This window comes from Pholis gunnellus, assembly GCF_910591455.1.
Source record: "Pholis gunnellus genome assembly, chromosome: 20".
NCBI lineage: Eukaryota > Metazoa > Chordata > Actinopteri > Perciformes > Pholidae > Pholis > Pholis gunnellus.
The window spans coordinates 13586074-13608945 of NC_136547.1; the positions used below are offsets into that span (position 1 = coordinate 13586074).

The 22872-nt window shown below is 41.5% G+C and overlaps 2 protein-coding genes across 2 annotated transcripts in view; one reads left to right on the forward strand and one right to left on the reverse strand.

The window, feature by feature from the left end:
• Positions 1 to 2768, reverse strand: part of jph1a (junctophilin 1a) — a 28478-nt gene extending 25710 nt beyond the window's left edge. Inside the window, exons 1-2 of the mRNA XM_079181903.1 lie at positions 2683 to 2768; positions 2062 to 2562 (exon numbers count right to left, since the gene is read on the reverse strand). Of these exons, the coding sequence (XP_079038029.1) occupies positions 2062 to 2440 (379 nt within the window). The 5' untranslated portion in view covers positions 2441 to 2562; positions 2683 to 2768. The remainder of the gene's footprint in view (positions 1 to 2061; positions 2563 to 2682) is intronic.
• A 1222-nt stretch (positions 2769 to 3990) lies between these two features.
• gdap1 (ganglioside induced differentiation associated protein 1) lies at positions 3991 to 7035 on the forward strand (the record flags this gene model as incomplete). Its single annotated transcript, XM_079181714.1, has 6 exons — positions 3991 to 4149; positions 4487 to 4679; positions 5143 to 5316; positions 5681 to 5775; positions 6370 to 6484; positions 6647 to 7035. 6 exons carry the CDS (start codon positions 3991 to 3993, stop codon positions 6997 to 6999), a joined length of 1089 nt encoding a protein of 362 aa, XP_079037840.1. The 3' UTR covers positions 7000 to 7035.
• Between the last annotated feature and the right edge of the window lie 15837 nt (positions 7036 to 22872).

Sequence of the window (22872 nt, forward strand, 5' to 3'; positions counted from 1 at the left end):
GCAATGCTGCTTGTGTGTGTGTGTGTGTGTGTGTGTTTGCTTGTGTCTTAATGGGCCCTCTTCCGAAAAGAGTCTCTCTTTTATCAAAATCAATTGAAATAGTGTACAAGCTCAGAAAATGTCTGCAGTGAGGGGTTTCTATAAACTAGCTAAACGCAATCTAAAGTGCTCATCTAGATGATTAAGTCCTTAATTAAGGGGAGTGTTGGCACCAACACTGATGACAACAGAAGAGTATTATAAGACATGTATGTCTGAATAGCTTAACCTATATTTTCAAGTCATACCAGGGTAACATTTACCGTCATAGTTACAGTGCGTTTGGTGTTATCTTGGTACTAGTGGGCACAGCAACAAGACGGTTTATCTGTTTCCTCTGCAATTTTCTGGCCAGATATTCTCTATATCAGCACTAAGAAACAGCGTTACACGTGGGAGCACAGAGGAGCCTTGCTGTAGGGGTGCAGAGTATGTCAGCTAATGAAATGTTTTCTCTCCTTCCCCTCAGATCGGGGACTGTGAGCATAACTAACTCAATCACAGAGATTTGATTAAGGCACTGATACCGAGGATCACTTGGGATGAATGTGAATCACTCAGCTAGGAGCCTATTTTCAGGTGGCCAATAACTCCCCCACTGACAGTAGGCACATTCACCACCATCCGTTTGTCTCTGACGACAGGGAGTTGCTATGAGTCACATAATGAGAGGAATACTTCATTAATCCCATTTGGTGCTGCTGAGCCCAAAGAGCATGTGATGTCCGACAGTAGCTTCTTCAGAGCATCATATTGCAATACTGATCCTAATAATAAGAAAGGCTTGTTAAGCCATCACTCCAATCTCATTGACCGATACAATTAGATAAGCCATAATGGTCAGATTCGAAGAGAAAATGATATACTAGCCCGGGCAGGAATTTAGATGGATAAACAGTGTGAGATTAACAGGCTGGCTCTGCACTACAGTTGAAATCGGTGACCCTGTAGATCAAGTTATCAGGATGTTGCAGGGTCAGACGGCCAGATGTTCTGCAGATCCTCTGGGATCAGCTGATTTCCCAAGCCCAGCCCTCTGTAACCGTCAATTGAGAGGCATTTATTCTGCACCGTACGGCCGCTGTTAGTGGAGATGATGCTCACGCATGTTTCATAACCAGAAAGGACCGTCTGTAATAGGCCTTCTGCATTGCTTGCAAGCACTTGTGTTTGTGGGCCTGTCGGGATGTTTCCTCCATGATCACACAGGTCTCTAGACAATCTGTGAACACACCCCTGATTAGTGAGATCAAAGCTCTGACAAGGGGGCTTGCACTGACCTCTCACTTTCAAAGTCCAAAAGAATGTCCTGTGTATGACTTGGCTGAAGGCATTTGTGCACTTCCAATTCATGAAGTTGATTAGAAATTGAATCCAATGTGGAAAAACATTTGCATTATTTCTTCTTTTAAACGTGTCAGGTTTAACTGCATTAAAAGTAGCACTTAAAAAAAGAAGAAGTTCATTTTCATCGGGAAAACTGGCATTTATGCAAAAGATATACCTGAGGAAGAGGTGTGTTATTGCCGTTAAGAGTGGTAAATAAGTAGGTGATCGACTGGCTATAAATGGCACCAAACAGACTGCTTTGCTCTGATTTCCAAACTCCTTCTAGCTGGGGCATGGTGCCACTGAGCTGGCAACAGGAGTCACTCTCCTCCCACAGTCATATGAGGAGCAACCGGTTGTTGCCAAATGAGATGTGCATTTGGAATAAGAGGGGAACTATCGACCTAAACTATATCCAGCAAGTTAACATCACAACCGTGATAAGTCATTGTTTTTTTGGGGGGGTAAATGATGCGCGCTGACCACGGTGCGCAGTGCGCAATATCAGCTTCAACTCAGATCATATCAGATGGAGATGTATTTCCAATAGCCTCCATCAGTTTCAGTCTGAGCATCCTCTCTCTCACACACACGCACACACAGGCTATAAAGCGCATCACCAGTCACGGCCGTTAAAGCAACACTACACGTTAAACAAACACTGGGCCATGTTTACAAGGCAGGGTTTCTTACCGCCATCGCCATAGGTTTCGATCCCATATCCATCCTGCAGCCCGTTGCTCCAGGTGCCGTCGTATCTCGCGGGCGTGTTGTGGCTTTGCCGGATACCGTAACGACCCTTAAAACCGTGACTCCACTCTCCGCGGTACATCCACTTCCCTTTATTCTCCACGCCGAGCCCATGCCGCTTCCCCTGGGACCAGTAGCCCCTGTAGGTATTCCCGCTGGGCCAGGTGTACACCCCCACTATCTCAAAGCCGTGCGACCAGGACCCGGCGTACTCGCCCTGGCCCTTGGGTCCGGTGCAGATGCCGTGTCCGTGGGCTTTGCCATCCTCCCACCCCCCGCAGTAAGTGCCACCGTCGTCGAAGTCAAACCTTCCGCCCGTCATTCAGATTGAGGCTGAAAATAAAGCAGATCGTGCGCTGCTGCAGACTCAGGCGTCTCCAGGACCGTGGTTTGGGGGATCCAGGACCGGTGGTGTGATGACAGGATGAGCCAACGAGATGATGACTAAAGAAACATAAAATAGCAGTGTGAGGATAGTAGGCTGGTACTCCCAGACACTGACATGCAATAGAAAAGGCATGCGTAACGGTAAGTGGAAAGGTATGAATGGTGGGCGTCATTTACCGGAGGCGCACGCCGGATTCTCCGTTCTGTGTCGCTCGTCTCCCCCCTCTCACCCACTGATCACAGAGGGAGAGAGAGGCGTCGAGTCCCTGCTGAGGAAAGACACTGGGCCAATCGTAACGTCACGCCACAGGGACCTCCCACTCTCCCAATCTCTCTCTCTCTCTCTCTCTCTCTCTCTCTCTCTCTCTCTCTCTCTCTCTCTCTCTCTAAAGAGTCTGGACTCCCCTCAACCTCTACAGCCAAATTGCTACACATTTGAAAGACGTCTCACTTTACACATATCTGAATACCCACATTACTCATTCCCATTACACCCATGTAATTGCACCAATTGTCTGTTATTATCATTAGTCAGTTTAGGATTATACTTGTTTATCTAACTGCTCAGTTACACAATACTATCAAATACTATGACCTACTTTATGAGACTTAAAATATAAGCTATATATATATATATATACATGTATATGCAGGTTAAGTATTTTAGAGAACATTTGTATTATTGTTTGATTGTATACTCTATGCTATATATTTCTCAAATTATTAATTCATTCATTTAATAGTGTCTTATTATTACTTCTATATATATATATATATATCAGAGCTTAAACACAGTTATTGTTTGAAGTGGGTGGATGGGAGAAGTGTTTTTTTTTCAAAATGACTCCATAAAAAAAATAAAACATTTGTCAGAAACACAATTTTTGTCAATGAATCAGGTAGGTCATTCCACCTCAAACATATATGTATCACCTTACGTGACACTAGTGGCCTTTCTGCATTGGGCTGACCAAAAACAGGTTGTGTCCACCAACAGTTTAGATATTGAAGGAATAGATAACAGCGTCCTCTGCTGTCCAAATGCTTTCATTGCATTGCTGGAATGATATGCTCGAGTTAAGTGTTGAACTGTGTAGTACAATGTGTCAACCATTTGCTGCCTTTATTTCTTACATTGTGAATGTATGCATGCAACATTAGTTACAACATTTAAAGTTGAATGGCCTCTGGGTAAAATATACTATAGCCTACTACTCCTAAAACTACTACTACTTCCGGAACTGATAGCAACAACATGTAGCCCTCGACGACAACGAGAAGGAGAGAGAAATGAAGAAGGAAGACAAATAACAAGAAGGGGAAGAACATGTGTAAACTGTACACATATAAATAGCCTCGAAATTCTATCAAATTGAAGAAGAGGATTAATGTTCCACTCCGAGCCAGGAGGGGGCGCATTATTTAAGTGTTGACTGTGATAAGGTGTGCTGCCCTCACTTGTCCCCTAACATACTAACAGATAAAATGGCGTCGGAAAATAGCCCGGAATCCCAAGATGAGAAAACGGCTCTTATGGAGAAGGACCCAGAACAAGATGTACATCAAGAATGTGGCACAATCGCAAAACAAAGGGAATCAAAACTCACGCTTTATCACTGGACGCAGTCTTTCAATTCTCAGAAGGTGAGGTATTTACGTTTTCAGCACCACAGTCCAGTGGACAGCTCCTCACCACAGATTTGAATAGATCTCCAGTCAAATCTTTCTAATGTTATGTTTGTCATGAAGTCAGTGACTATTTAGCCAACCGAGTTGCCTGTGGACACTGCCATTACATCTGCTGTTAAAATGTGTACTTTAATGCAAAATGGTATCTTTCATTTGGTCACAACTGGACAAAAAAACCTGGAATTAAAAGTGTCTTTTAGGATAATTCTTCTGTATTCCTCCAAAGAATAGTCTTTGAGTATTTGATCATTATCTATAGTACCACAAGTAGATGTCTAAAGTTGTTTTTCAGGTGCGTCTGGCTATAGCAGAGAAAGGTTTGCCCTGTGAGCAGTATGATGTGAGCCTTCCTCTCAGTGAACACAACGAGCCCTGGTTCATGCATCTGAATCCCACTGGTGAGGTGCCGGTTCTGGTCCACAATGAAGACGTCATCTGTGACCCAACTCAGATCATGGACTACCTGGAGCAGAATTTCAATGATGGTGAGACGAAATAAAGACCTTGTGGTAACTGTTTTGATGTATTATAGCAGAGCTGGATAGGTACAAGGCGCGCTCCATTCAACAGACGTTACTACTTGTTTTCATACATTGTTTTCTTCTTTCAGTATTTATGTTTAATCTTTGATTTCAAATTTTAATTTGTCGAAAATTTCATATTGATTTTTCGATCTTTCATTCCATATATATTTTTTTAATTTTCCATTTTTTCTTTGTTTGCACTGATCCATGATTTGTTCTAAGAGTCTCATCCAGTCGCCTTAAAAGGAGAGAAAACCTGGTAAGCATGCAACTAATCAAGCTAATGAAAAATGATGTGTTTAAATACCTGCTGGTTTTCAAGCTTGCAGTGTACAAAACCACTTTGAGTCTCTTCTGCGAAAAGTTGTAAGGAAACGGAAGTGACAGCATCGCTCCATCCTTTTGATGACTTGTTTGTCTCCAGAAGGCACACCCAAGCTGATCCCTGAAGAGGGCAGTACATACTACCTCAGAGTGCAGCACTACAGAGAGCTGCTGGACTCACTACAGATGGATGCCTACACCCATGGCTGCATCCTTCACCCTGAGATCACAATGGACTCGCACATACCAGCATATGCTGCCACCTGTATACGAAGTAAGACTCACCGTGATGCTTTTGAGTATGTTATACAGCTTTGGTCCTACAGCAAATATGTTACATAACAGTGTCCAATTAGCCACACAAATTTTCTGTTGTACTCAATGAGACCCCTAGTTGCATATTTGGAATAATTCTACAGAGACCTCACACTGTGTCAAGATGGTATCATGAAAGAGTATTTTTCCAGAGTACACTCATACTGCTCAATCTCCTCAAATTCCAAATGTGCTATTTAGATACAAACCTTTAATTCTTGTCTGCAAGAAAGACACACACTGGCACACATCTGATATTAGCAGACTTTTCTCTAAAAGTCTTAAAAGTGTCTCTAACATGAGGCTGTGTTTTTGTGTGACAGCACAGATCGGAAACACACAGTCCGAGCTGAAGAAACTGGCAGAGCAGAACCCGGAGCTTAAAGATGCTTATATAGCAAAACAGAGGCGGTTGAAAGTAAGTTATTCAAGTTAGTAGAGCGCCAAGTCAGCAAAACTGTTGTTTGTTTTGTGATTCCCACTGGACCTCGACACAGAGGCCCCACCAGCCAGTAACTGGGGGGGCCCGACAACTAACGTATTTACAGAGTCCCAATTTAGTCATGATGGAAACTAAACAAACACACTGACCCCCTGCTACAGCTAACTATAAGTACAGTAGCTGTAAATGAAAACTCTGATTTTTACTAGTGAAATCCATGTGTTTTGATATGGCCACCTACATTTAAATGTATTAAATTGTACATTCATGTATTATATTAATCTAACTAATAGTATCTGTATCTGCAGACAACTGTAAATAATCAAAACATTTTTTTCTTTTCTTTAACAAACTATAGCTGAAAGAGTGCAGTATGGGTTTTTGTATTAGTATTATGTAGGTTTTATGGCAAATATCTTTAGGCAAACTAACCTAAAAGGCATAAACTGAAGGCATAATAACGTAGTAATGTGTCAAGCAGTGTGGGCGGCCTGTACAATTCTCTGTCTAAAATGTGTCATAAGGTAAATGTGCACAAATGCATTTCTATATGAAAACGTTTTTTTGCAGTCCAAGTTGTTTGACCATGACAACATGAAGCACCTGAAGAAGCTTCTGGATGAATTGGAGAGTGTGATGGACCAGGTCGAGACAGAGCTACAGAGGAGGGTGGAGGAAACACCAGGTACACAACCACAATAGATCAACCAATTTACCTAATAAATTACACAATTACATTTTATGACTGTGTTAATATTAACAGTCAAAATTAAATGGCAGTAGCATTTTGAATATCATGTTATCTGTTGCCTTTTGTGCTTCTTGTCTCCTTGTCTTCCACTTGTAGAAGAAGGCATTCAGTCCTGGCTGTGTGGGGATTTCTTCAGCATGGCCGACGTCTCTCTGGCAGTCACCTTGCACCGCCTCAAGTTCATCGGCCTCTCCCGCCGCTTCTGGGGCGACGGCAACCGCGTGAACCTGGAGACATACTACGAGCGTGTGGTGGAGCGCCCAGCCTTCAGGAGAGTGCTGGGCCATGTCAACAACATCCTAATCTCTGCTGTTCTTCCTGTGGCGTTTCGCGTGGCCAGGAAGAACGCACCGGCTATTCTCGGCACCACCCTGTTGATAGGTGTTCTAGGCGGAGCTACGTACCTCGCTTTTCTCTACATGAAGAAGAGGCTGACTGTGTCCTTCTGAGGGAGTGTTTGAGTTGCTTTGGGACTGAAAGGTAGATAAACACAGAACAATTGTCGCCAAAATCATTAAAAAAATTGTGTAAAGTGAAAGTATATTGCACAAAATGCGCTCCCCCCCCCCCCCCCATTCTCAATGCACGACTGCTGCATTACACATAAAAGGATAACACTGGTAGTTATTCATGTTTTTGCCATTTTTCCTAAATCACATATAACATACATATGGCTTTGAAGCTCCACATACAAAGAGTCAGATTCTAAACAGAATTGTATTCACAAGCTATGTTATTGTAACAAGTATGAATAAATTAGATGTTGAGATGAAAAATTATAAAATTAAAGTTCTCTGACTATCTTTTGGACCCATATAACCAAATGAAATAAGGGAGAACTTTATTTAGCAGCAGTTGCAGAACAAAGTAGGAAAGAGTGCAAATATAAATATATACATTACATCAAATCTATAAAAAATCTATAGAACATATATTTTGTAAAAAGAGCATATGCCTGTTCCATTCCTCTCTGAAAAAAAGGTGATAATACATTGGAGTCTTTGACTGTAAGCCATGCAATTGTAGCATAACTTTGAGACAGTACAAGCAGCTTCTCATACTGTATGTCTACTGTAATTTTCCAGTACCAACATAATGCAGACAGTATCTGATTTTAAGGAAAACCCCCAGCATGGTCAGACATCTTTATGTGAACTTAAATCCCTATTATAAGCCTATGTTTTGCCCAATATGTTCTTTTCTTAATTTATTATTTGAATATAGTCCATATCTGCCTGTTAGAAGTTAAAGGACATTAGAAGCCCGCAGCCTGCTTTCTGTGACCCAGTCTGTCAGCATAGAACAAACTGATCAGCTCAGCAGTTAACACACTGTCAAATGCAGACACAAGTTTTATTGTACAAACGCTCTGTGGGATCTTCCCGTTATCACACATGCACCGACGTTTTACTGTATTACTTATATAAGTGTTTGAAATATTCTCTATGTAACAATATCTGAATTGATGCTTTTCCAATCTCATTTACATCTTCTTCAGACCATCATATTCAACATCTGTGTGAAATTAAACTGCTCCCAAACAATCGGCGGAGTTTCCTGTTATTCGAATATAATTGAGAACGACAGAAAAAAAAATCTGTCTTGAACATTTTAGGATTCTCACATTTTAGGGAAACACCTGAAAGACCAGTCACATTCCCAGGGTCTGGATGTAAATCAACATCTTCAGTAATTTGTTCGCCCGGTCAGAACAACACTGACATTTAACACATGCTCAGCTTTGATTTGAAGTCCTCCTCACGTGAGCTTGGCTTCACACAACACAGGCACACGCTAGAGCTTTCAACAAAGTCTGGCCTTTGTTTTCAGTGTCCAGCGGGCTGGGTAGTGTAGCTGTCAAAGAAATGCCTCACACGTGTTAAAGCCACATGCGAGCCAAGCTGTCAAAGGACCATAAGCTCATACTGGTGTGTTAGCTCTGGAAAATCCTACCCCTGCAAATGGCAACCAAAATGACATCATTTCTTTTTCCCACAAAGCTATATCACAAAGGTGCCATTTTAATGGATAAGGGTCAAAGTCATTAAGGAAGTGCACATTTGCATTTCAGATACAAAGTGACCTACATTTCAATGGTGTTCCTTGTTATGAACTGAATTTACTATGACTTATTTATGACTTCATTCGACTTAATCCATGACTTTTGACAAAGTACAATCTAATTCATCTCTCCTGATCATTCAACTGAAGACTGGATCAGTGGTGTAGTTTCACAACAGAAACACTATCTGAAGACAACATTTAGTGACACACGAGGGAATCTATGGCGAATATGAACAAAACCTATACAAATACATATTTAGTTGATTTCAAAACTCAATAACTATGTGTTAGACAATCATAAAAACTAATATGTATCGTTGACACTATACATTTGTTGTCATTTCTTATAGGTAATGAACTCTAATTCTGCTTCTGCCATTAAATGAAAGCTTGAAAATGCATTTTTCTGTCTGATGAATATAAAGAAGTGAACATGTCCCCACTAGGGGACAGTGTTTCCTAAAACAACACTTACCTCTGTGAAGAAATGTGAGAATACCATTCATCCCGTCATTTACTGGGATAGTCCCTAAGCCTCTGTGCTTGTATTTTAACATTCTTTTAGAAAGCTACTACTCTGTACAACACGTCGAGTGATATGCATCCCGTTTAAGCAGCACCTTTATTTTTATTTGCGGAAATGTATTTATTTTTGGATTGCTACGTATTTAGACTGCAGTTGCAGCCAAAAGTGAAAATACACACCTCTTGTTGGAGCTGGACGTGGTCACGTATTGTTTAAATGATTAGCGCTGACATCAGAGTCAATGTCATGTAATATAACAAGAAGCTGTCAGCTTATTACTGCACTTCACAGTCCTAAACCCCTGAGCCCGATACATACAATGACATATTTAAATGGCTCTTAACAGTGTTTATAGGCGCTGTTGGCAGGTATGCTAAAATACCTAAAGACTTTTAAAGGATATGTTTCCGATATTTAAAATAAATGCTCACTTCCAGGACACTTACTAATGTGGGGATCAAGACAATGAGAAACTTTAGACTAACATGTCAATCTCCTCATTGAACTTGAACTATCAAACATATTCATTTACCTGGTAAAAGAAGTTTATTGTGACAACCCCGAATGAAAATGTGCAGAGGAAAGATGAGTTAGGGATTTAGGGCCAGATTAAAATGAAACATAAAAAATTAAAAACATGATTAAGTGCCCTCTAGGGTGCCTTCTAGTGGAGAAAATATGATTAAGTGCCCTAGTGTGTGCCCTTAAATGGAGAAAGCATTATAAAGTGCATTCCAGGGTGCCCTTCCAGTGGAGAAAATGTGATAAAGTGCTGAATAGGGTGGGCTCAAAATGAAGAAAACACTATGCCATATAGGCTGCCCTACATGCTAGAAAACGTCCTGTGTGCTGGTGCTGGTGCTCCCCCCTGCATGCAGCTGGTGCCCTTTTTATCTTTTTGGCCCCTGCCTCTCAGACAGCATGAGTTTGGCAGCTCCCAGGTACACGTACAGATGCTTCAACAGACCCATCAAAGTTGTACACTGCACTATACATAAGGCTTGCAAAAGCCATGTGTAAGCAGCGTCAAAGGTGCTGCGATGAAAGCTAATGTGTAAATGATGAGAAACCAAACAGTGGCTGACATCCTCGATGATGTGGCATTAGAGTTGAGTCACATTTGCACCAAAGCTTCTGTTGTACTGTAATGCTTAGTCCAGCTGGTGGATTATTTGTATTCCCATTTAGAGCGCCTTTAAACCCCCCCCCCGGTGTACGTTAGAGATGGTGACTGGCGTCAGGTCAGACCACTAACAGAGAGTTGCATGCAGTTTCTTCGCTGCCATTCAAATAAACAAAAACCAACTGCGTCTCAAGGCGTCACAGACCTTCTCTATTTCTTTCTCCCTTTGACTCCCTTTTCTCTGAACACAGCTCTGCTCTTTTACTTTTCCCAGTAGGGCTGTCTACGTCAGAGGGGACGGGTGGGGTAGTGCAGGTGTCTGTTTCGGGAGACGGAGAGTAGCATGGAAACCCCCAGCAGACAAACAGAAAGTGGAGAGAGAGAGAGAGAGAGAGAGAGAGAGAGAGAGAGAGAGAGAGAGAGAGAGAGAGGTGGATGGAGGCCTGCGAAAAAGTGTGGTATGGGTTACTGTGAGTGATGGATGGAAATATGCATGTGATGTAAGCGGAAATGGGGGAGCCAAGGACAAAAACGAAGTGGAATTGATTTGCAAAAGTAACAATTTTCAATAATAGTAATTATTTTAGTGTGGGGATTTCTTGCTTGATTGAAACTCTGTTTGTAGTGAGCGAGGCAGGTGGACGGTGGGGGTGACGATGTGTGAGCTATGTTGGACGTCCACAGACAGGCAGGCTGGGTAAACAGAAACCCACGCAGCAGTAGCTGACAGCTGAGCCCACTTGACGTGGCTCTTTCTCCGGCGACTAAGTGAGTGGGAGCATGGAAACTTCCACAGACACTTGTTGCAACCGACATCTGTGAGCCGCATGGCTAGTGGTAGATTTAGGGGAAAGATGGGATACTGGTGGAGCAGAAGGTAAAGTGTGATATAAATCAGAGGAACAATGAAGTGATCAGGAGAGAGGAAGAAAGGGGATGCATCATCCAATAGTCTACATCACATCTGTAAAAACAATTCTTCTTGCCCTCTGACTGGTCAAGACAAATGGAAAAGATGTGGGAGAAGATATAGAGCTTTAGTTGTCCCTGTGTCTAAAGTGACATTACGTAATGTGATATTACGTAACGTCACTGTAGACACAGGAAAGACATGGCAAGATGAACTGCCTCAGTGAATGGAGCAGCAGCTGTTTTGCTCTTTGAATAGTGTCAACAGCGTTTTTTTTGTCAGCATTGTCCGATGAGCATTTTGGTTGCATCAGTCGTCAATCTTACTCTCTTATATGTCACTGTTATTTTTCCTCTCATGGTTACTTTGGCAACGCCGCTCGGACTCAATGAGGGAAGATGTCCAAAGCCTGTTGGCACAATCAAAGGTGTTCTGAGAAAGCCTCCGGGCCTTTCCAGAAAGCAGCCGTCACCGCCTTTCAGAGCGTCTGCGATATACTGTTTGCTGAGTCGACAGAGGTGGGATCTCACAATGTTGACACTACTTTTAAAATGACCCCCCGTCGGCTTGCCCTTCACAGCTTTATGATGAAATCCTGTGCCACCATTCATCCCCACATGTGCTCCTCAAATATTTAAACGTGTCCTACATAAACACGGCCGGGCAGGAGAGATGATACCCAACGCAGTTTGGCGCGAACCTGCTGCGTTATAAATCTCTTTTCAATTGGCCAGATGTGGCCAAGTCAAACTCCCCATCAGCTTTCTGTACAATGTCAGGACAACTGAGTCACTTGTGGTTCGAGTCACTGCAAAAGTAAGGTCTATAGAAAATAAGAAAAGAAAAGAGACTACGTGTTAGGAGGTAAGTGTGTGTCCGGGTGTGTGAATTCTTGTATCCATACATCAACTTGACACAGATTAATGTCACTGTTGCTTTAATGTATCGTCTGTCTCGTATCAGAGGTCAGTGAACGTCGCTCCACCTGCTGCGACTGCGAAAGCGATCAAACCCTGTGAGGGGGCAGCCGAGGACATTCAAACGGATCTCCTCATGTGAATACTGAGCTCACCTCTTGCTTTGAGAACATTTCCTGTCCTATGATCTCCAGAGGCAATAATGCCCGAGCTTCGGCGGAATAATAATAATAATAATAGAAGTGTCCTAAAACAAGGGAAAGTCATGAAAAATATTCACAGACAGTGTACTAACAAAAGTGACTTGAAAGAACCATACATTATGACACCAGATACTGCATGTATCTTGGATCCACCTGCCATTACAGCTTTAGTATTTTTTGCCCATTCCTCCTCATCAAACAAGACAATTCCCAAAATATCAAATAATGGGATGCAATACTGCTAAATAATTGCCGTACTTCAAAATGTAACGTCGTACACCATAAGTCACTGGAAAAAGTTACTGCCCAATCCTTCTGGCTCAGGTACTGACTAAGCAATGCTCTCACATACAGCGGGTAGGTAGTAGATTCATATTTATTACTATATCTTAAATTTGTTAATGTGATCGATATGTCTCAGATTTAATGAGAACGGCTTAATCTACCCGCATGAACAGTTTTCTTACCTGGTCACTGCTGGTTGTTGAGGTAGTATTGTACCTCCCGACATGTTACGTCACGTGTAGCCCCTTCCTATGAGGGGAAAAGAAGCTGCTGGAGTCTCCAGGGAGATGGAGGACACACCTATAGGGATTTACACTCGTGCCCACATGGACTATGAGTTACCAGCAACGGCCCCTCAAAATGTCTGCACAGCTTCCTGAGTTTCTCACATATTTAGGTGAAATTTATAGGTTCACTTTGAGCTATCCAGTTAGTGTAGCTATTACAAACCTGGCTTGCAATTAGCAACATTCTGAAATAGCATTTCAAAGCTTATCAGACAGGAAGAGAGACATAATGGTTCTGTAATGGCTTTATGGAGTGAACTGTCTACATAGCTTGTCCCTCTGGCACATGCAGACAGAGGAAATATAGGCTACAATGGTCCAACTTTCCAATGAGATATCCAGGACACTGAACTCTCAACGACTGGTCTTCCTGAAGGGTTGTTGCTTTATAGTTTGATTTTGACACTGCGGACACACCAGTAGCATGCAACTACATATACGGTACACCATGATATAATTAAATACAGATGATCAAAATGAGAGTGTGGCTAGTTTCTAGGTTAAATCAAAATTCTACATATTACACACGACTATCAATATGTCTTCGTATAGGCCCAGTTATGATCATTTGACAACATTTGCTCGGAGCTTCAATACTAAAACAGCACTCATTGTGGTTTAAAAAAAAACTAATAAGTTAATGCTGACAATTCATTTTTGGTGAAACCACATGCCGTTTGATTTTTAATTTCTTAGAAAAAGGCTGTATTGCCATTTACTGGAGGAGGAAAAACTTGTATTTGTAAGTGGTGTCCTTGATTACAGTAAATCCAGAGTGGTCAATCTGATATCCCATTGCTGAATATACAAGATGGATACAAACAAGGAAAATAAGTTATTCATTTGTTGCTGACTTTGGAAAGGCAAGTCTCAACCATCATAGATCAATGAGTTAATGCCACTCATAACATAAGCAGCCAAGGCTTGCTGCACAAATGCATGCAAGCGCCCTCACTGCTTATTAGCCTTTGCTAGTTGATTGATTTTGTTTTAGTCTTTTGTTTCTTGTCAAAAATATACATAAGTGTCGGGAACTGAATTGATCAAAGTCAGCTGAGTCCTAGAACTTGTCCTCTATGACCTGACTGAACACAACAAGTTGCAACAATGTTTCCCTGGGGGGAATCTTCTGTGACAATATGAAGATTTGAAAACAAATCCACTTTGAGGAGGGTAGTGCATCGTGCGTGTGTGTTAGTGTGAGTCGTGCTTAGATTGTTGCCTGTGTGAGCAGAAGCCTCGACACCGATATCGGGTCATTTTCTAGTGCATCCTTTGAACTGGTGTTATAGTTCTCTCAATGTCTACACATCTTCAAAGAGACGTTCAATTTACAGAGATGGGTCAAAACTGGAATATTCTCGTCGGTGTGTCACAGATTCCACGTCTATGTTACAAAGCAACATGCCATCTCCAAGATAGCTGCCAGAAAAGAGGCTTTGTTGGTAGCAGAGCAAATTAATATTGCCATTGATTCAATTTCAAGACCAACTTTAGGCTCAAAATGATTCAAAAAAACATTGAATGCACATTCTGCTGTTGCACTTTTTCCCATAATAACAAATCATAAAACACGATTAGTAGACTCAATTATGATGCTAGAGTCAATAAATCTAATTATTCTTTGTCAGGGCCTGCCCAGCATTTCTACCTGATGTTCCATGCATGGTTCTGCTTTCTCCAAAGTGCAAAGTGAGGTCAAACAATAATACCTTTAGTACCAACAATTTGGAGATGTCATTCAGGACAAACCAAGAAACTCAGAGGATTATGCTCCGATGTGGATCAAAAAGAACTCTTTGAAAATAGCATTAAAATTAGATTAACTATACTCGTATGAAAGACTTTATCAGCCATAACATACTTCTAAAAACTTCACAAAGGCATGAGAACATGCTGACTGCGTGGATTATCTCGAAGAATTGAGCAGGATAACAGGTGAAACTATATATGGTATTCTAAGCAGGCATTGGCAAGCAGATTTTGCTTTGGCAGGGTTTAAGTGGCCTCCTTGCCAAGCACAACACTCAGCATAATGAGAAACACTTGTTTCAAAATGAACAATCCACCGAGCCTCGCAGCATTCAAAAGCAACCGAGGGAGCTCCTATTTCATTGTATATCGTGAACATTGATTATATTTGGTAGCCTTGGCTCAGAGCCATAGAAATATATCCAGAAAGATTAAAGGTCCGTCTGCTTTATAGATGACTGAGAGGTGTAGATCATGACTGGAGAACAGCAGGGTGTGCGATAGGTTTGCAAACACTTTCTCTTCTGGACTCTTTCACAGTCCGACAGACGTGCCCAAAGGTTACATAATGTTATGGATAGAAGAAATTAATAAAACAATAAGTTATTGTGTGAGGCCAAAAACAAATTAAACATTAATCAATCGAAATAACAAAATCACAACTGCATCTCTCTGAGCATAACGGCCTCCGCATTTTGAGTATGGTGGCAAAATGGCAAATGGAAGAAATGACATAAGCACAATCGCTCTGTCAATGGGTTTGTGTGGTGCCAAAGGTCAGTGCTTACCATCTCTGGAACAGTTTACAACACTGGGCTGTCAAAGCTAATGCATCTGTGCGAGACAGATGAGGAAAATTGCCCTGTATTATCCATTCGTCCAGAAATTAAGGGATCCATACACAGTGCGTCTTTGTTTGTTCATTCAATGCCAATTTATATTCTGTTGACTTGTAAAAGAAAAAGAAAAAAAGAAGAAAGAAATGCTGCCTCGACAAAAAATAAAATGGCCTTTTAAAGTTTTTTGTTTGGCTGCGTATCTCAGCAGTATTTCAGTGTAACAAAGAGAGGCATTAAAGGGTTTTATTGACATGGCTGTATCCATGGAGGATTAGAGAGGTCGGTTTTCTCTAAGTAGCCTGAACCCATTCACACCAGCCAAGTGGAGAGAGACTTTTCTTTCCACTGTTTGGAGTTCTCAATTTTGAGACTACAGCAAGAGAGTTAGAGTGCTAGCTGTGACCTACGAGGACAAGGGAAGTGATGGTAATGATTTTGCAGTTAAATTCTTCCTGTGAGGTGCTTTCAGGGAGATTGTGCATATTAGACTAAGCTTGTTGCAGATTATCACTTCCTCGGAACAATGGACAGGGGTCTCTTAGTCGGTTAATGTGATAGAAAACAGTTGTCGAGGTTAGTCTAACTGGCTTTTGAGATGCATCGTCCAGGAGCCTGTAGGATGCTGTCCAAACTCTAGGCAGAGAGAGTGTAGGAGCCAAACTACGTGGCGGTTTAGTCCGGACTGAAGCCTACGGATTCTGATTTCAACCACAGAAGCTGATGTGCTACGAACAGATCAGTCTAGATTAGATCCACTGTATGCATCTTTGAGCTGTCGAGTGAACATCATCGCATTCTCATTCATAAAGAAAAGGTGACGGGCTGACAAACATCACAGTTGACTCTCATTTTTACAAACGGCAGCGACTGCTAACGGAGGATTTTGAACTTTGGCAAGTCACTGAATCCCACACTGCCAGCTCATTTTCTACAACCAAGCCATTGGATAATACCAAAGGATACCACAGGTTTGAGGAGGTGATGTGATGTCGAGACCCCCCGATGGGCTCCAAACAGCTTCCAGCAAGGACCAACTGCTGCTGTGTGGAACTTGATCTCGGCCAAATCACATCCTGCTACTGCACTGCCCTCCATTGGTTGAAACGTGTTAAGCATGTGACACTTTGGCCTCGACACAGACGGTGATGTCACAGGCGCATAGCAGGTGGGTTTCATCAGTTGTCAATGACAAGGCATATGCTGTGACAGCAAATTTTTAAACGGATCAAATTAGGTTCGACAAAATGGTACTGTACAGGATGGACACAATGGACGTAAGAAGAGGAAATGACACGTGTCCCAAGCTGGACTTCTATCGCCGGGATGTCTCAGTCACATGACCTTAACCAGCAAAGCCAGCAGGACAGTAGTCCCAAGAAGTACTTTTAGTCGTCCCATTCATCAGATACTTTTGACAATCTCTCACAACATTAACCACTTATCAATCTTCCACTTTTTATAGCTGTCCTCCAGAGAAAATGAGCTGAGCCGAGCTATTTTTCCTTTCCATTCTTATCTGCCAGAAGGAAGCATGGGATACTTCAAGCTGTATGGAGCGGGCGACTGGGCGTTGGGAAGGCTGTGCAATGGGTGTCACATGACTTTATAAAGTGAGAGAGTACAGCAATTGCCAGATATGAAATAACTTTAATGCTCGACAGAAACCTTTTGTCCGTAAAACATATTAGTGTAGCTCTGTGTTATCACCATGGCGTCTGAGGTGAGAAGTGGAGGGCCACATCGGTGGGCTTTATGCTTTTGGAGGTTTGGTGTGAGGGCTCAGTTTCTGGATGGCAGTACTGTACTAACAAACATTTGCACCGATGTGGATTTGCACTCACACCAACAAACTGCAAATGCAGCGTTTCAGTCCTGTGAGTCAGAGCTCTCTGAAAATGATACAGCGCTGCCATCTAAGTCATGTCTCCACACACTGTTGTATTATTCGGCCTGCAATTGGCAAGATTAGCCGAACTTAAACACTGGGTGAAACTGAAACTCACTCAGAGATGATATTTAGAAAATGTCATGCTCTGGAATTTCTGAATTGTATAAACAGAATACAGCTGTTAAACGTGAATGGAAGAAAAGCAATTTACATTGTCCTTCAACAACACACATTTGAGCATACATAATGCTGCAATGCAATGTTCAAGCAGGAACGTGTGCATTCCCCATTCGTAAAAGTCAAAGAGTCAGAAGGGACCAAACAAAGCCCTAAAAGGTAAGCACTAAAGGTGAAGAGTGAGACAAGAAAATGGCCAAAAATAGGGATCATGGACGTTAGAGTGGATAAGAGCCAAGAAGTGAAATATACAGTAAAATGAACCACTGTGATGATTCCTCTTCTGACTTGCGACAAAGAAAGAGTGTGCACGGCTGATAAAAAGAGCTTTTGTACGGAAAAGCATTTGTGAAAAAGATATTTCAATGAATCAAAATCAACCCGCATGCAGACAGGGAAGGAGCAAAGGAATAGGGCTTGTTCACTGTAATGGATATCTCACCAAAACCTCACGCTCCGGCTTTTCACATTGAAGTTCAGTCGTGCGGACAGATTGTTTTTCTGACCACTGCTTGTTCCAGCCCTGCCCTGCTCTGTCCATCCCCGGCCAATCCAGACTCGACTCAAACCCAACCTAGGCTGTGACCGTGTCCTGAAGCTCACCTAGAATGCAGCGACAGGCAAACCAGCAGCAGGAGCTGTGCCCATGGGCACAAGCCAAAGCGAAATGAACCCCATCATCAACTGAATGAGGTGAAACAAAACGAAACGCCGTTTGGTGTTGTTGGACAGTATTTTTGTCTTAGAGGTTGAATCCACATCTTCTTGAGGAAAGTAAAAGTGGACATCCAAAGGGTAAAATTAGGTAAGGGAGGGATTGTATATCAGGCAGTTGTGTTTGGCTCTAATTGGTCTAAAATGTGGGTAACCATTACTTTGATTTGGGGTTGGATGACGTTCCGTGCTGGATCATTTTGTTTCCAGTCTACTCAAGCACACTGGCTAAGTGAATTAATTATTTATGTACATATAACCATAACCTGAGCCACAACCTGCTTTCACTTTCTCTCAGAGAAGAGTTCATACTGCTACTGGAGAGCTCACAGGGGTCAGACTGTGTAAAGAGGCCACCGCATTACTGAAAGGTATTATGGGCTTCAATGGAGAGTCGGTGGCACGCGACTGAATTGTTGCAATAAAGGCTGATAAATGACCAAATCCAATAACTGCACAGAAGTCTGTACATGCTAATATGGGCACTTGCACACACACATACACCTATCGTCTGACACGTAATCCATTTTTTTTAAATTCTCCTTCTGCTTAGTAGAGTTCTGCCAACAATCCCCACAGGCCTGTTTAACAATCTATCTTCCTCACTGTACATAATATGCCCTAGTGTATGTGTATGTGTTTGTTAACCCCTCTGTGAATTGCACGCATTTTACTTCACCAGCATTTGTGCCAGGCTGCGTCATCTCTCTAATGACTCTTTGCAATAACACTGGCAGAGTTACGTCAGTTACATCCGTGGGGAAACACGCAGATTTGGGAAAACAACCAGTCCCGGACACACTCGGGTTCATTAAAAGCGCACACCAGACAATGTGATGCAGTTGTTGTAGTTCATATTCATGCAAAGAAACATTATCTGTATCATCTTTCAAAGTGTTATTCTTAAATGGGAAAAAGACTAAATGATGATCTTGATTTTATCTGCAGTGAAACTATGCGATGCGCTATACTGGAAAGAAACGTGACACTGAGCTGATGTGAGCACATGTTTCCCACCCGTGACGTTCATCCTGTTCAGTTTCTCTGAGACATTTCCCTGAAACAGACACATATAAAAGCGGATAACAAAAAGTTGGACAACTGTACAGAAAAGATACAAATCTTGACACACTAATATTCTTCACGTCAGCTTACCCAAACATGAGTAAACCCATTTTTATTGCCATTCTCCCATTCAGACGCACTCACAAATATTTGATGCTTAAAGTGCTTCCCGATATGTCCAAACCGTCCGACGGGGCGGGGATGAGAGGGAAGGCAGAGAAGAAGGGAATGTTGTTTGGGAGTCTTAATAGTATTTTCTTTGAGCATGTTTTACGTCACTACCACCCACGGCTTTTCCTCCACATATGGTGGAGTTCCAGGAATGTGTTTCCTTAGCCTGTTCTTGATGACATGGGTCACCTCACAGACGCTGCACATGCCGGACCGGCAACTCGAGGCTTACAGCACTTGAAGGGTGGATACCGTTTTCAATGTTGTTCGAAGATAACCTTGAATTTGCGAAAGTGCGGTTTTCTGTTGACAATGTACTTTCTAGGCTATACAAAGCAAACATTTGTCAGGGTTTTAGTGCTAGAAAAGAGATGGTTTGGATGACATAATATGCATAATAATAACATAATAAAATGCAGTATTTCAAACTGTGTTTGTAAATGTAGTGGATCAATAATACTGACAGTTTAAATTGAACAACACTAGAGCTAATGTATCATATTTATTAGCTGCAATTTTTTTCAGTGGCAAGGTGGCAGAGCCATTTAAAGAATGCACGCATTTACTTTTTGGCCAAAAGCTCGATGAGATGATTGATACCAATCTCATCTCTGTCTGTTAAATAAAGACAGCGGCCATTTAGCTTATCTTAGCCTATCTTAGTTTAGCATAAAGACTGGACAGCAGGGGGAAACAGCTGGCTCTGTCCAAAGGTAACAAAAGCCGCCTAAAGCTCAGTAATTAACACAAACACAATATATTGTTTATTTAATCCAAGCAAAAAATGAACTGTACAACTAAAAGTTGTTGTTTAAAGTCTTGTTGTCACTTTGAGGTTGAAAGGCATCTAGCAGACACTTCACTGCACCCAACCACAATAGTCTGCCACATAATCACCTGTAAAACCCCACCGTGTCATTTATACACGTATACACCGGTTATTGTACAGATTAACAAAGGAACTTGGTGATTAGGGAGCTTTAGAGGTGTCGATTTTATTACCTTTGGATAGCTGTTTCCCCCTGTTTACAATTTGTATGCTAAGCTCAGCTACAGTCTCCTGGCTCCAGTTTCATATTTACCTTAAACTCTCTGTAAGCCTATATCCCAAAATGTCAAACGATACCTTTAAACTCTGTATTCAAGAAGAATAAATGAAACAGCAAAAATGGAATTTGTATTCAAGTCTTCATCTCAGGGCAGTGATGTGACAGAAGCAGTATGTTAGTTCCGGGGTTCAAACAGATTTACTATTTCAGTTTTTTTTTTCCATGACAGCTCAATAAATGAGAATGATGGAGGAAGACCAAGCCAAGTACGTCTTCTGCTGGCAGGGTGGCTGACTTAACGGTCTTTGGCTGGACATCTACTTTTTTTTCACTCCATAAAATGAATATTTTACACTGAATGAGGGACACTGACACAATAAAAGTCACAAATTCTGGAAGGCTGGTAATCCCCAATTTATTGTATTTTAAACTAAATCCAAATATGCCATGATGGCCTTTTAACTCTTTCCCATACTGCAGCATTCTCTCTGAGCCGGGAAGAATCTTGGACAGAAAGCCTATGTAAAGCAAAGAAATCTTTATTGAATAATCCATTTCACACCCGGTGGTGCTTGGTGTTCTGCGTCCAGCTGGAGGAGATTTGAGGCAAATCTGGAGCTCAAAGTCTTCCAGTTAAAACAGAGAGCAGCAGGCTGTGGATTCCCACTTAGATGCCACTTGGATGCAGCTGAATGCTAAGTTGAGATATTTATGTACAGTTGGTCTGTGTTTACATACTGTGGTGTCTGCACTTTTCCAAGATTTTGCACCACATTTGTAGGATCAACTAATATGAGAGGCAAGTGTTGAAAAACGTAACTTCTTTCTGGTGGCAAGTATATACAATTTGGAATATATATATATATATAAATATATGATCCTTGACCTTTCCTCTGGTGCCACCATGAGGTTGACATTTGTTTTGTTTTTTGTAAAAATGTCTCAGCAACTATTGGATGGATTGCCATTAAATCTGGTGCGGATATTCATGGGGCCCAGAGGATGAATCTTAATGACTTAAGTGATAACCTGACTTTCATTGAGCACCACTAGCAAGTCAAACTTTTCCCTTATCTTGTCAAATATCTCAACGTCTAGACATTCATGCTGACCATATAAATGACTTTGTTTCCCCTGACCTTTCCTCTAGTGCAACCAGCAGCTTGACATTTGTTGTTGATGAGTGAGATGTCTTAAAAACTATTGGATGGACATTCATTCATTCAGACAAACACATTTTGATAATTATCAAATGTCAACATGTCAACACAAAAAGAATACATTATACCTGCTAAACATTAGCATGTCAGCATGGTCATTGTGAACATGTTAGCATTTCGCTCAAAGCAACACTGTAACAGTTTCATAGAGCCGCTAGTGTGGCTCGCTGGAATAAATCTCATAAAACTGTCTTCTGACGCTACTAATTATTTGACAATTTCCAGACATTATTCAAGTTCTTGTGCTGGATCTTGATGGAACGCATCAATGAAACATAAGCTGCTGTTTCTGTCACTGCATCTACCACTCCTCCACACTGCATGGACTAGGCTCACACTAATGTTTCAAAATCAACTGAGCCATATGCCCTTTGCACAATTACATTTTTTACATTTTAACAGGGGAATTAGCATACCACACAACTTTTTGTCATCCTCTGAAAGTGCAGGTTTAGATAAATATAATGAGACTCACATTTGTTCAGAAAAGGGTTGTTGACTCCATCATGTGCTCAAAGCAGTGTGCAGACAAACACCCACAGTCTAACTCTAAAGGCATCGTTATTTCTTTTCTTTTCAAAAGTTAGAACATTGATATTATCTGTACGATAAATAATAAGCAACAGCCAGCAGCCGATTAAATTAGCTCAGCATAAAGCCTTGAAACGGGGAAACAGCTAGCCTTGCTGTCTGAAGATGAAAAATATGTCTACCAAGACCTTGAAAACCTATTAATTAACACACTTTTTGTCTTGTTTTTGTATTACAGACATAAACAGACCTGACAAAATGACATGTAAAAGTTTTAAAGGCTTAGTTGAGCTAGCTTTCTGCTGGCTGTAACTTCGTATGTGTAGACAAATAAGCTGTATTGATCTTCTCATTTAAAACTTGGAAAGAAAGCAAATAGAACTTATTCCTTTAACCCAGAAGAGAATCTTCAACCTCTTCAACTTTTACCTCATGTGTATATACAATCTAGCCGGCTCAGCCCGCCCACAAGAAAAACAACCTAGCTGGTGTCTGAATTAAATTATGGAAACACTGGTAACTCAGAGTGCATTAAGAAAAGCCTTTGAAAAAGAAAAGATATTTTGCCAACTGTTCTCATTGACAAATTTTAAGAGAAGGT